The following is a 15,557-nucleotide window of genomic DNA, read 5'->3' as shown; positions in this document are numbered from 1 at the left end:
CAGGGTTTGCCTGCTGAACTCTCTCCCTTCTTCCCCCGCTTGCTGGAGGCAGCCTGGGACCCCAACGGGAGAAGTAAACAAACAGCACGTGCACCAAATAGCTGGGAGATTGGGAGCAGTAGAGAGGAAGGTCTGCTGCTTCAGCTCTGCAGGGAGAGGTTAGGTAGGGGAGGAAGGAAGGAACAGCTTCTTTCCCATAGGGGAACTGAGGGCAAGGGGGAGGGCTGGGCTGCCTGGGGAGGGGGGGGTATGACGACACTGGAGCTGTTGGAGGGGAACCTTTAAATTGTGCCCCCCCCCCCCCGCCCATCAGCAGCTGACGGTCCTGTCCTCCCTGCTCCCCTGGCTCAGAAGCTTCACTCAGGTGGTCCGGGGGGGGGGGGGGGGTTCCTGCCTCCCCAGAGTCAGGCAGGCGGGTGCATCAGAGATAAATGAGTGTGACTGAGATCAGCTCCCCCATGTGCCTCCTTCCCCCCCCCCCCATCTGAACAGGAGTGGGAATGGGAGTCACGGTGGGTGGTGTCTGCCTGCCTGCTGTGACCTCCTTGAAACCCATTTACTTTTCATTCAATCCATGATAGCCTGAGGGTGTGGGTAGGCATTCTTTTTTTAACTGCTTCAGTTTCCACTACAAGTTGTACTTAATGGTATACTGAAATTCCTTGGGGCAGGATCTCGTCTAAGCTGTTGGGCACAGTGTTGTGTATATTTCTATGCTGCATCAAGATTAAGAATAAGGAAACTCCTTTCTTTACTCCCAACTTAATCTCATATCCTGCAAACCTCATTCATCCTCTGGAAGTCACTGGAGTTCCTGCTGTTAGTATGAGGATGGAACTGAGGATAATGTGTGATTGTTGTGACTTACAATTTCAGTCAGGCCCTTAAACTGAGACATAACTCTAGAGGGGACATCCCCTCCCCCCCCACACACACACACACTTCATCTCTGCTGCTCTGGCTTATAAATAGGCTTGGTAGAATGCACTTTTTTATAACTTTGATGTGTAATATACATTGTTTATTTTTAAAATTGTTTTATTTTTAAGCACCCCAAGCTCCCTCCCGCACCCCCTCCTGCACCCCAACCCCTTGACCCAGCCAGGAGCCAGCACCCAGCACCCAAATTCACTACCAGAGCCTGCACCCAAACTCTCTCCCAGAGCCTGCACTCCATACCCCCTCCTGCACCCCAACCCCTTGCCCCAGCCCAGAGCCTGCACCCAGCACCCAAACTCCATCCCAGAGACCGCACCCCTCCCGCACTCAAACTTCCTCCCAGAGCCTGCACCCCAAACCCTCTCCTGCACCCAAACTCCCTCCCAGAGCCTTAGGCAGGTGTGGGGGGAGGGCAGGATTTGGACCCATTCTGGGCACCACCAAATATTATACAAACCCGCTGTCCCCGGCCGGTGGGGCATAGACTAGTCCCCGGGCAGGGGAGGAGGAGAAGTCCCCGATAGGGGAAAAAAGCTCAAGGGAGAACCTAACTAACTCCTACGAACAAATGGACAACTATCTAACTAGAAAAAACTATGTACAACGAAAGGCAAATGCAGTACTCTTAGCTGGGTAAGAGCACAGAGGAACAGAGGGTTCCGACTCTGGAGTGGCGTCGACCCACACAGCCTCTTAAAGCCTCAGAGTGTCATGTGATCAATGCACGACGCACATGTGAGTCAACGGAAACTATTATGAACAGTTCTGGCTCCGGTGCATGGTGCGCATGTGAACCCACATTTAGAATCCACATAGAGAGCAGCACTTGAAGAATAATAATCTATTTTCAGGGCAAAAAAAAAAAAAGTCTGTGTATTTGATTTCCATACACAATCCTGCTCTTATCAAACAACCTATGTGAAATTGATCTTAATTATAAAAATGTCCTTTTATCTAAAAGAGAAAATTTATTTTTAGACTAAATGACTAATTTAATAATTTATTCTGATGTGCGTGGGTTGTTGCTTACCTGAAAAATCCAGTGCACATACTCCTCTTTGGTGCTGGCCTTTCAGCAATGATAAACATTTTAGTGTCTGTGTGTCCCACACATGGATAGCAGCATCTCTTCCAACCTAAATTAAGTATCAGAGGGGTAGCCATGTTAGTCTGGATCTGTAAAAGCAGCAAAGAGTCCTGTAGCACCTTATAGACTAACAGACATATGGGAGCATGAGCTTTCATGGGTGAATATGCATCCGACGAAGTGGGTATTCACCCACGAAAGTTCATGCTCCAATATGTCTGTTAGTCTATAAGGTGCCACAGGACTCTTTGCTGCAATCTAAATTAGAATGCTAATCTTAATAGCTGTTCATAAACTACTATAACAATAACAATATTTAGCAATTTTGCATCTTCAGAACACTTTAGAAGCATTAACCTTTGCACTCATTAGATCTTATCTTCACCAAGAACTGCTCTCTCTCCAATTTCTCCATCTCTGACTTCCACATTCCTGGTCACCACATCTCCCTTACTACCACCTACCTGCCCCCTCAGCCTTGCCCCAAAACCCCATCCTTCTGTGATTTCCTATCCATCAACATTGAGAACTTCTCTTTCATTCTCAGTGCCCTCTTCCTTGCCTTCTCCTATGGTGGATATCCCACAACCATACACATTCTTCCACTAATTCATTTTTCTGTTTTGCCATCCTTTCAGCCACACAGCTCTACTTCTCCACCTTCACTCAATCCCACACCCACAACCCCAGCTGTATTTTTTTTTACCACCTTTGAATCTTTACTTAACCTTCCCCTTTCTGTCCCTTCCCCCAATCTCTGCACAGTCTTCAAAGGAAATGTTGAAAACAATCTGGCATAACCTCCTCCTTCTCATCTCTCCTTTTCCACTGCATACTCTCCTGCTTCCCTCCTCCTCCAGCTCCTTCCAGTCTCCTGACCTCCCTCACCCCCTACTCTATTTCTTCCTTCCCCTCCCTGTATGAGCATGCTTTGGTCTCCCGCATCTTAAAAAACAAACAAAAACCGCCTCACTCGTGGTAGCTTCCTTTCAAATTATCACCCAATCTCTCTTCTCTTGTTCATTTCCAAATTCCTTGAATGCACCTTCTAGAACCACTGTGTGAAGTTCCTTTCCTCCCATTCCAGCCTAGATCCTCTCCAGTCTGACTTCCAGCTTTACACTCCACAGAAGCCACACTTAACAAAGGGTCTATTGAGCACTTTGCATCCAAATAACACGGCTACATCCTTGTCCTCCTTGACCTACTGGCTAACTTTGATGCTGCTGGCCACGGTCTTTTAAAATTTCACCTTCCCTCAGCTTTTGAGACTATTCTGCCCTAGTTCTCTTCCTACCTCTTTAATCATTTCTTCAGTGTTTTGTTTGGTGGGTCCTCCTCATATGCCCTGTAACTAATGTTGGGGATTCAAGAAAGCTCCAGCCTTTACACTCTTCTTCCTCTGCACTCTGTTTCTGGATGATCTTATCCATAAACAAAACTTTGACTTCATATCCACTCCAGACTTGCCTTCATCTGCACAAACTTAAATCTCAGCCTGTCCTTCTGACATCTCTTTGTGGATGTACAGCCATCAATTTAAATGCAACATTCCCAAATCAGAGGTCTTATAAATTGTCCCAAAGCCTCTCCTCTCTCTCTTTTCCCCTCTGGGCATCATCTCTAATTCAGCCCTCCTTTTAAATCCACACATCTAGGCTGAGTCTAAATTCGTGGTAAAGAATGTTTCTAAAATTTGACCTTTTCTCTCTCTCTCTACACCATCAAATTCTCATCTAGGCCCTTATTTTGCACCTTAACTGCAGCAACTTCCTCCTCCCTGGCCTTAACTGCTGCACCTTTGTTCCCCTCAAGTCCATTCAAAATGCTGCTTCTAGGGTTATCTTCCTGGTTCTGAGCACATCGGTCTTCTCTTTGAGTTTCTCCAAATGCTTTCACTTATCTGCACATCCAACATATGCTTCTTGTCTCTATCTATAAGCCTTTTCATGACTTGGTCCCACACTACATAGTTGACCTAGTAATTTATATCATGATGATGATCCCTGCTTTTGGTTCTCCAACATTCCCAGTCTTTACTGCCCACCAGTCAGCTTCTCCCTAAACACCTTTGAGCTTTCCCCCATCACCACTCTTTATGCATAGGTAAAACTCACTTTTATAATTCATATAGTTCTATTTCATCTTCCTTCAAATCCCTCAACACTCACCCCTGCCATGATGAGTACAAATCCCTGCCTGATGAGAATGGATAGGGGAAAAGCAGGGCTACAGGTTTGTCATGGTGGGTGAAAAAAAAGTCACCTTTAGTGTGATTTTCCCATTTGCCCATGACTTTTTCTGTCAGTCACTCACTCACAGCAGCAGCAGCGCTGACCCTACAGGGCTGGGCCCAGTTCCCTGCTCTGGGCATTATGACCTAGTACACCAGGTTGCAGTGCCACTCAGGTTTGGCCCACTCAACCTCTGTCATAATGTGTGTGTGTGTGGGGAGGAGGGTACTGGGCAAACCAGAGCAAACATGCCAAGTCACAATGCCCAGAGCAGGGTGCCAGGCGCAGGCCCACAGGACCTGCTGCTGCAGGATGAGTGTGGTCAGGCTCTCACTTTTCAGAGCATCCTCCCCCTCCTGGGGGAGCCCTCCCTTCCATACCAAGTCAGGATTAGGGTTGCAGTCCTGAGGTTGAAGGTGCTGCTGTGGATGGTCCATGTCTCCTCCACAGGGTAAGGAGGACAATATTTTTTTTAAATCAAAATGCAGGGAGAAGTCAAGGTAAATTTGGTAACCCATGACTTTTACTATATCTGCCATAACTGCTTCCTGATTTTTGTTTTAAAAATGCTATGACAAATCTGCAGCCCTAACAATCAGGAATCTAATGTTACTGCTCTTCTTCATCTTATTATACCTAAAGATTGTGAACATTGCTAATCTTTACACAAATATTCTGTTACTATCATTAGCTCATCCTCCCTGGCCCCTGTCTATATGTCTTGCCATCCTGTTGTATGTTAGCATTAAGAATTAAAGCTTTTTGCGTCAGGACAGTCTTTTATTTTGTCAGTATGGTGCCTACTTGGGACTTTTAGGTGCTACTATTATGCAAATATAATAAAATAATAAAAACCTAACTAAACATCAGAAGACTCATGGGAGGTAGGGAAAAATGTATTATTTTCTACATTTTACAGATGAGGAACAAAGGTTCAGAGTGAATAAGCAACTTTCCAAATGCCACAATAGGAGACTCTAATTTCTGTTTTTTAGGAATACTGTAACAGTGTCACAATCATTGTTTCCACTACTGCTTTCCCTAGCAGTTAGGCAATGACATGGGTGGCAAAACATTTAATCTGTGATTTTCAAAGCAGGAAAATGCCTCTCTTTATGACAAAGGTACACAAACTGTTTTGCATTTCTCAAATATAGTTTGTGATAGAGAATCCCTTAATTTGTTTTGTCATGACCAACACTCCTAGATACACACCTGTCCAGTAGCAACATAGTCTTTCATTGGATGGATGGTTAGGCTGAGGATGTCATCATCATGACCAAGATATAGTCTTTGGGTGTGTTGTTGCCTACTGTATACAATGGCAACAGCAGCGATATGGTAAACTACCTCTCCAGTTTGTGTGTAGAACAAATTATTTCGACAGTCGTAGCCTCGGTAACTGAAATAAATATAAAGCAAAGGAAGTTGAATATGCCACCAAAAATATCCATGTACTTTGGGGGAAAACAATCTAACTGCAAATGACTTACCTGAGCTAGACCCAAAATATGATAATATACAGGCTGACTACAACCATTTAAATGTCTTATATTACATTCATAATTGTTAACAACTAGAGCTGTGTAAAACTCCATGGTTTTCTTTGCACTAGTTAAGTATACATTTTTTTCTGCATTCAAAGAGTTACCTCTCAAGTTTCATTTTGATTTTGGGGATTAACTGAACCAAAAACTCATCCAAAACTGTCAGGGTTCACCTGATTTTGCATCAAAAACATGAGAAAATCATGATTGGTTCTGCTTTGAGCAGGAGGTTGGACTAGATGACCCTGTCCAACCCTGATAGTCTATGATTCTATGATTCTAAAAAACAGAGTTCCTATGGTCTAGATGAGACATCATAAATTAGCTCAAGTTCATACAAAATTATGGCCAGGAAAGTTTTGCATGCTTTTGTGCTGCAAATGTATCACACATTTCTACTAATTACAACAACCATAGCCTATGGACCTAATGACAGCTCCAGGAAATACCAGGGAAAATCAACTGTGAGTTGAAAAGGTGATCTTAAAAAAAAGGTAATGCTTGGTCATTACTTATGTACATTGGTACATCTTTATATCCTCCTCCCTAACAATCACAATTGAAAGAAAGAGAAATGTATAGGTGATATTCCCATTTTTACCACAATACTAGTAAGCACAGTAATTTACCTATGGGTAAGCAGTGGAAAATGTTACATCAAATACTTTACCTCAAATTAATCAAGATGTGTTTAAGAGTATTTATTTAAGCACTGTGCTATTCAATGGAACTTGTGGCTTACAAAAGAGAAGTCCAAGAACCTTTACTTAGTAGTTACAATACCCATGTACAAACTGCAGTTTTAAGCTGTCCCCAGGAGCTCTCTCTCTTTTAAGGAAGGGCACTGAATGGTTTTTCTCTTTACTTTGTTGTTTCAGCTGAGGTAGATCTTCTTTGTAAACCTAAAGAATAAGTTACACTTAATTATACATCTCAAGTGTATTGAATATAAATACACACTGACCAATTCCTTAAATAATAATAATGAAAAATATTAGTTATATGTCGGTGTGCTCAACAATGTACAAGACATAGAAGAAGTCATGATCCCTGCCCTAAAGAGAGGAAGAGGATCCCCACTTGTGGTATATGATATTAATGGAAGATCAGAAAAAGGTCATTGCTATTCAAGAAGTTTCATGTATCACATACTACTTTGTGAACAGGATTTTTAATACCAATTCTCTAAATTTCTTTTTCCAAATTAATACATGTACTCAAACCTGTACATAATAATGAAATAATTCCATCAAGAATTCTGGTGACATACACAATAAGCATACTACTTAAGTGATTTGCAAATGTCACCAGAATCCTGAGATGGAATTACAGTCTTAATATATATACCAGAGATACAAAATATTATACATATAAATCAGTTAGAGATGCTGACACATTGTGGAACTGCTAGAGCTGTTTGAAGCCACTTAGAGGTTGTGACATCAATTAAATCCACTATGAGGCTGAAATATAGCTTTAAATTATTATTATTTTTTTGTATATCTCTTCATTTCTTGGTTTTAGCTGGCAGTGGAGGTACCAAAATCTCTTGCAACAAAAGTTATTTCCACACTAATTCTGACCTAATTGCAACCCAGGGGTGCTGAAAACTTCATAAGAATGTCTGATCTGGAAATGTTACGACACAGAGGTTCAGATAAGCATCTGAAATTTTGGATGCCTATACAAACACAACCTCTAGACATTTTGCCTGTCACTAGCATACACTGTACTGTTCACACACTCTTTTAATCTGGTTTCAAACACCATCTTCAAAAACTTTTAAAGGATGCAACCTGTAAATAAGTCCACTCACTATTAGGGCCCCCCTCCTAGCCAGGCATGGCATAGCAATTCTCTCACTACTCTAGCACTGCCCTGCCAACGGTTGCTCCGGCACTGTGGTGGCTTCTCTTCCAGTAACTTGGCCCTTCGGCTGGGTCACCATCTTAAGTCCACCCCTTTCAGAGTCACAACTGTCCAAACAAAAAGTCCCAAAATGTCTTTAACATAAACAAAATTCTTCCACCCTCTCTGGGGCTAATCATCTGCCTATCTTCAGGGCATACTCTGTAGCCCCCCCCTCCCCCCATCCTGGGCTCAATAATCCTTGCAAAGGGTTTGTAGGTGAACCCAGTTCCACCCTCTGGGTTTTGACTTAAGGCCATGTACTCATAGACTTTAAGGTTAGAAGGGACCATTATGATCTTCTAGTCTGACCTCCTGCACAAAATCTCACCCACCCACTCCTGTACAAACCCCTGACCTATGTCTGAGCTATTGAAGTCCTCAACTTGTGGTTTAAAGACTTCAAGGTGCAGAGAATCTTCCAGCAAGTGACCCGTGCCCCATGCTGCAGAAGAAGGTGAAAAACCCCCAGGACCTCTGCCAATCTGCCCTGGAGGAAAATTCCTTCCCGACCCCAAATATGGCGATCAGCTAAACCCTGAGCATGTGGGCAAGACTCACCAGCCAGACACCCAGGAAAGAATTATCTGTAGTAACTCAGCTGTACTGAATAACTAGATCTGCTCCTTTACCTGTGCTGTAATTCTGTCTGGGCTGCTTCCTATCCAGCCTTTTCAGTTCCCCTCTGGGTCTCTCTGTCTCCTCCCTGCTTTAGTCAGGGTCTCTCCCAGACCTCCCTACCTAGAGAGCTTTCCTTCTTCCTCTGGCTCTTCCGCCATCTCTTTCCCCAGCCGAGCTTTATCACCACTTAAGCCCAGCTCTCCCTCTTTACTGCAGCCACTTTCTGCTTGATATGGGGAATTGCCTGATTCCCCTCAGGTGGGGCTCATTTTGTAATCAGTTTGGTTTAGCCCCAGGCTCTCCAGTGCATGGGGCAAGCCAGCCCGTTACACTAACAATGAAACATAAAATATTATAGGTAACATTTTCAAAAGTGCCAAAGTAATTTAGGAGCCTAAGTTCCATTTTCAGAAGTGAAAAGTAAGACGATAAGTCACTTCTGTAAATGGGACTAGGCACTTTTGAAAATTCTAGCCTATCTCTAATCTCAGCCAAAACTGTTCAGTTGTTTCCACTAATGAGGCTTGTGAAAAATGCACTCTTTTACTTATAATAAAGTAATTCTGGCAACCTTTTCTTTAAATATCTTTACCAACCATGATTTGGAGCAAGGATTTGAAATGTGGCATTTGTTTCAGGGATGTGCCCTTTACCATGTATCTGAAAATCTGCCAATATTTGGCCAAGCTATAAGTCTTTGAAAAATCACTATTCACACATGCTCAATAGAGACTTTTTCAGTTTTAGCAGCTAGAGCTAAAGGTGGAGCTGGAGGGTGGTGATGGGGGAACTAGGTCTGGACAGGCAAAAAGACTGGGACAAGGAGCAACATAGTGAGGAGACTGGGGCAAACAGCAGGGTGAGGAGTAAGAGGGGAGGACTAAAATTGAATGAGGATCCCAGGGAGGGAGACAGGGAGCCAGTGTTGGGGGATGGGCAGGGAGGAATGGGACAGACAGAGTGGACAAGGAGCCAGGAGTGGGGAACTGGGTTTGGCAAGGAGACTGGGAGTATGAGAGGGCTAGGAGACTAAGCCCGGAAGAGGAGACTGGGTAGGTGAAAAGAATGGGACTGAGATGAGAAGCCTTAAGAGTGGAAAAGAGACAACTGGGACAGAGACATGTTGGAAAGGATAGGACAGAGCGGGTTAAGCTGGAGAGGAATGGGCAGAAGAGTTTGTGCCCACTGGAGCACACTCCCCTCTAAAGCCTCGAATAGCACCCAAGATTACTGAGTCTCACCATTCCTCTGCTGTTAGCAAACACCTGTGAAACCCACAGGCAAGGTGTGTGTTTAATCACCCTCTAGTGCTGATTGACATACAGGACAGTAACCTACTGTTGCTATCAGTTACTCCACTAGTTCAGAGGTCAGTGCAGTGGATCTAAAGGTTCCAATCCTGCTGATGACCCATGTGACCCATATGATGCCACATGATGGAATTTCTGTTCCTTCAGTTTGCTTTTTAAAAACCTAGACAATTACACACAAAAAACTATATTAAAAGGCCATTATTAAGGTTGTAAACTCAAGCTCTCAAAAGTTAGGAATTGACAGAATTGATGTTCATAGATTCATAGCTTTCAAGGCCGGAAGGGACCATTGTGATCATCTAGTCTGACCTCCTGTATTACACAGACCATTGAACTTACCCAAAATAATTCCTATAATATATTTGTTAGAAAAATGTCCAATCCTGATTCAAAAATCGTCAGTGATGGAGACACCACCATGACTATTGGTAAATTGTTCCAATGGTTATTTACTCTCACTGTCAAAAATTTACATCTTATTTCCAGTCTAAATTTGTCTAGCTTTAACTTCCAGCCATTGGATTGTGTCATACCTTTCTCTGCTAGACTGAACAGCCCATTATTAAATATTTGTTCCCTGATGATCAAATCACCCCTTACCGTCTCTTTGTTAAATTAAATAGATTGAGCTCTTTGCATCTATCACTTATAAGGCATGTTTTCTAATCCTTTAATCGTATTTGTGGTTCTTCTCTGAACCCTCTCCAATTTATCAACATCCTTCTTGAATTGTGGGCACCAGAAAGGACTCAGTATTCCTGCAGCGGTCACACCAGTCCAACTACTACGGTAAAATAACCTCCCTACTCCTACCTGAGATTTCCCTGTTTATGCATCCCAGGGTTAGCTTTTTTGGCCACAGCATCACATTGGGAGGTCATGTTCAGCTGCATATCCACCACTGACCCCAAATCTTTTTCAGAGTCAGTGCTTCCCCAACGTGTAGAACCTTAATTTGGCCCCCTAGTGACATTATGATACAGTCTTTAATTACATGATGATACACTATTTTTTCCACAGGACCCCTGCCTCAGTTAGGGCACAGGATGGACATTACTCACTTAATAAGCAGCTATCCAATATTTTGTTTTATTCAGTGTGTGACCCTAGGCCTCATTTACTTAGCTCTGAACACAGAATTATTAATTGCCTTTCTATGGTGCTCATCTCAATAGTATCTGAATGCTTCACAAACATTCATTAATTTATGTTCACAACACCTCTGTGAGATGAGGAGGTGGCATTATCCCATTTTACTATAGGGAGCTGAGGCACAGAGAGTAAGTTCAAAGTATCCACTAATTTGGATGACCAACGTGAGACAGGAAGGATGTGATTTTTCAGAATAACTACCATTATTAGTTAGCATTTTTTATGTTCAAAGCGGAGCTCATCATTGACTTCAGTTGCAGCTGTGAGTTCTCAGTACTTCTGCAAATCAGACCCCAGGGTATCAAGTCAAACTCCCAGAAAATGAGGAACACACAATTAATGACTACTTCTAAAAAGCCTGATTTAAATGACTTGCTCAGCATCACATAGAATTCTGTGGCAAAGTCAGGGATAAAATCCAGTTCTCCAGGACAACAGCATTTTACTGCCTTGACCATCAGAACTTTCTTTTTCTTCTGCTAATCCCCTACCTCATTCAACATACACCTTCCAATTTCTGCAGCAAATGAGGCAAGGTCCTACAGACAACAGCCTCCTTTATTATACCACCCTAATTCATCCCAGGAGCAGGTCCATCCTGTAAGCTGAATGATGCATTGGGTCTGTGGAAAAAATAGTATGTGAACATATAATTAAAATCTATCATAATGCATACACACAAGGAGAAAGAATTAAGGTTGCATAGCATCCTTAATTCTGTCATTTCCATACTTCTGAGTTCTTGATTTTGAAACTTTAATAGTGTTCTTTTAAAGTAGTTTTTATGTGTGATATATTATAATACAGGTTGGGTGAAACCTCATTGAAGCTGGTGGGCATGATAATAAAAGGGCATATCTACCATACTAGTATATGGCTTTTTCTTAAACTCTTTTCAAATACTCATCTGTAGCTAAAGTACACACTACAGTACTTTTATTTTGTATATTGGTTGCATAACCAGCCTAAATATTGCCAAAATATTTTTTCTCAAAGTAGAGTGATGAATTTGCTGCAACTTTATTTTAACTGGCTTTACTGAAAAGTTATAGTGGATTATTAGGCAGCTGAGTTTACATCTGTAAATTCATTTTTACTCACTTGGCGATCATAGTTGATTTGAGCTTCCTGCTCAATATCTGAATCTAGCTCTGGCACATCAGATAAATCAGAATCTGATTCTTCACTGTATGAATCAATACCACCCTCTGCATAAAAATTAATCCACATGTAACAGTTATTATCTAGTCAGAATAGAATATTATGTCACATTTTCACAAATTTTTAGACTACCAGGAATTAATGCAAAACCTTCAGAAGCTTTAAAGTGTTTGCAAACGTTCTATGGACTTGGTGAACATTTCTGGTTTTGTATCACAAAGGTAAATACAGATAATTCTCACACTTCAATGCCAAGGTCTCTATTGTAAAAACCTGAATAATGATTAGGGCTGTCGATTAATCACAGTTAACTCACGCGATTAACTCAAAAAAATTAATCGTGATTAAAAAAATTAATCGTGTTTAATCACAGTTTTAATCGCACTGTTAAACAATAGAATACCAATTGAAATATATTAAATATTTTGGATGTTTTTCTATATTTTCATATATATTGTATTCTATCTTGTAATTGAAATCAAAGTGTATATTATTTTTGTTTACAAATATTTGCACTGTAAAAATTATAAACAAAAGAAACAGTATTTTTCAATTCACCTTATACAAGTACTGTAGTGCAATTTCTTGGTCATGAAAGTGCAACTTACAAATGTAGATTTTTTTTGCTACAAAACTGCACTCAAAAACAAAACAATTTAAAGCTTCAGAGCCTACAAGTCCACCCAGTCCTACTTCTTGTTCAGCCAATCGCTAAGACAAACAAGTATGTTTACAATTACAGAAGATAATGCTGCCCACTTCTTATTTACAGTGTCACCAGAAAGTGAGAACAGGCATTTGCATGGCACTTTTGTAGCCGGCATGGCAAGGTACTTACGTGCCAGATACGTTAAACATTCGTATGCCCCTTCATGCTTTGGCCACCATTCCAGAGGACATGCTTCCATGCTGATGACACTCGTTAAAAAATAATGCGTTAATTAAATTTGTGACTGAACTCCTTGGGGGAGAATTGTATGTCCCCGGCTCTGTTTTACCCGCATTCTGCCATATATTACATGTTACAGCAGGCTCGGATGATGACCCAGCATATGTTGTTCATTTTAAGAACACTTTCTCTGCAGATTTCACAAAACGCAAAGAAGGTACCAAATCTGAAAGGTACGAGGTGTGGAGCATACTTTCAGAAGTCTTAAAAGAGCAACACTGCGATGCGTGAACTACAGAACCCAAACCAACAAAAAAGAAAATCAACCTTCTGCTGGTGGCATCTGACTCAGATAATGAAAATGAACTTGTGTCGGTCCGCACTGCTTTGGATTGTTATCGAGCCATCATGAGCATGGACGCATGTCCCCTGGAATGGTGGTTGAAGCATGAAGGGACATATGAATCTTTAGCGCATCTGGCATGTAAGTATCTTGTGAAGACAGCTACAAATGTGCCATGCGAATGCCTGTTCTCACTTTCAGGTGACATTGTAAACAAGAAGCGGGCAGCATTATCTCCTGCAAATGTAAATAAACTTGTTTGTCTGAGTGACTGGCTTAACAAGAAGTAGGACTGAGTGGACTTGCAGGCTCTAAAATTTTACATTGTTTTATTTTTGAATGCAGGTTTTTTTTATAAATAATTCTACATTTTTAAGTTCAACTTTCATGATAAAGAGATCGCACTACAGTACTTGTATTAGGTGAATTGAAAAATACTATTTCTTTTGTTTTTTTACAGTGTAAATACTTGTAATCAAAAATAAAGTGAGCATTGTACACTTTGTATTCTGTGTTCTAATTGAAATCAATATATTTGAAAATGTAGAAAACATCCAAAAATATTTAAATAAATGGTCTTCTATAATTGTTTAACAGTGCGATTAATCACTATTCATTTTTTTAATCGCACAATTAATCGTGATTAATTTTTTTAATCGCTTGACAGCCCTAATAATGATTACTGCAATTCACGCAACTGGGACTATAGCTTATCTGTAACTACCTTTTATAGTGATGACATGCAAAAATTATATGGTCATCCTGAAATATTGCATGATGTGTGATCCCTCTACTTGCTTGAAATAATGTGTTATATCACATGGAAAAAATCAGTTAATTTCTGCAGGGCCTGAGACAATGTGAAAGATTTCCTGCAGGGAAATCCAATATTTAGCAGTTGACATTATGTAATGTATATGCTTCTGTTGAATATTACAGGCACAATGTATATTACAGGTGCAATTTTAAAATATGACCGTTTAAATTGTACACACAAATCTCACATATTCGTATGCATATTTGCATATAGACACACAAAATGGCATTTACACAGCTAAGTGCCTTTTTCATGCACAATTAGGATTTGTGTACACAATTCAGGTGTCCAATTTTGAAAACTGACTCTGATCTAGTACATCTCTCCCTCTTATAAGTTTCTTATATTTGATGTGTGTTGAAAATATCCCTGCTTTCTTCCCAGATATATTCTTTGAATCCTGCAAAAGGATTATTTAAGTGGACTTTGCCTGGTCCATACACTAGTCTATCAACTCTAATTAATCTACAGGAAAGCAAAAGGCCCTGTGCATGCTGGATGTGTGGCATTCCAGAGATTAATATGAAAAATAATATTTTTCTCTTCATCCAACACAACCTTCTGCGTCAGTGCTACATATTTCTTTGATTTTTATGAAATAAAAATAACAAAGTAAATATCATAAACAAATTTTCAGAAATGGTAATTTTTACCTTGGGATGCTGTTTCAATGATTCCATTTGTTACACTTTCTGGAATAAATCTCCACTGAAAAACAGAGTGATCAGCACCTCCTGTACTTAACACCCACTGAAAATCATGTGACCAATGTACATTAGTTACATGTGCTGAGTGGCCAGCATATTTTCTATATTTAGCTCCTAAAATATATAAAAATAAAATTGTTAAAAGTGAAAATAGCCACTGAATGAACAAATTATATAGTTAATTTTAAAAAAAGGTGACAGGACAGTACATATAAATTGGGACCATACATTAAAAATCTGCCTTGTGGCTTGTAATCTCTTGCAAATTTCCAACATTTCAAATCAAGCTTCCACCATCCTAACTGTTTCATTATATGGCCCAAAAGATAGAAGGTTATTTTTTTAAATTTCATACTGAAATAAAATACAATAAAAAGCCAAATCGTCAGCAAAGTAACAGCATAGTGTGGTACAATTATAAAAAAGCACGAGGTTCAGCAGTGCTATTGAAACTCTTGGTTCCTCAAGGCAACTGTATGATAACGTTGAAATGGTGAAATGATTAGACTGCAAAAGAGAAATATGAGCGAGTAGGCAGCAACATGGCAGTGTTGGAGTTGGTCTTAGGGGATACCATTTACATATCTTCTAAGGGTCTGTCTAGATTAAGAAAGGAAATTGGGGTTAGCTAACAAATTTTACCTACCCCAACCTTTACTGTACACACAAGGTCAACAACTTTTAGCTCAATATAGCTGGTCAAGGTCAGGTGACCTTGATCATTGATCGTTTCCTAATCTGGATGAAATTTCAGACAGAGTATAACAACAATAGAAGTCCTTTACCAAAACAAAGTAGTGATGGAATTATAAGACATTCTCCAGTCCCCTCTGTATAAT

At 40.7% G+C, this 15,557-nt stretch overlaps 1 protein-coding gene across 2 annotated transcripts in view; it reads right to left on the bottom strand.

The window, feature by feature from the left end:
• EML6 (EMAP like 6) overlaps positions 1–15,557 on the bottom strand; it is a 373,229-nt gene that overhangs the window by 159,131 nt on the left and 198,541 nt on the right. For both annotated transcript variants that reach the window (XM_065401031.1, XM_065401032.1), the window contains exons 11-15: positions 14,665–14,832; positions 11,903–12,009; positions 6,591–6,709; positions 5,476–5,662; positions 1,970–2,075 (exon numbers count right to left, since the gene is read on the bottom strand). In XM_065401031.1, coding sequence (XP_065257103.1) covers positions 1,970–2,075; positions 5,476–5,662; positions 6,591–6,709; positions 11,903–12,009; positions 14,665–14,832 — 687 coding nt within the window. The remainder of the gene's footprint in view (positions 1–1,969; positions 2,076–5,475; positions 5,663–6,590; positions 6,710–11,902; positions 12,010–14,664; positions 14,833–15,557) is intronic.

Source organism: Emys orbicularis, chromosome 3 (genome assembly GCF_028017835.1).
Source record: "Emys orbicularis isolate rEmyOrb1 chromosome 3, rEmyOrb1.hap1, whole genome shotgun sequence".
In the NCBI taxonomy this organism is placed as follows: Eukaryota; Metazoa; Chordata; order Testudines; family Emydidae; genus Emys; species Emys orbicularis.
This window is presented reverse-complemented; position numbering and strand designations above follow the sequence as displayed.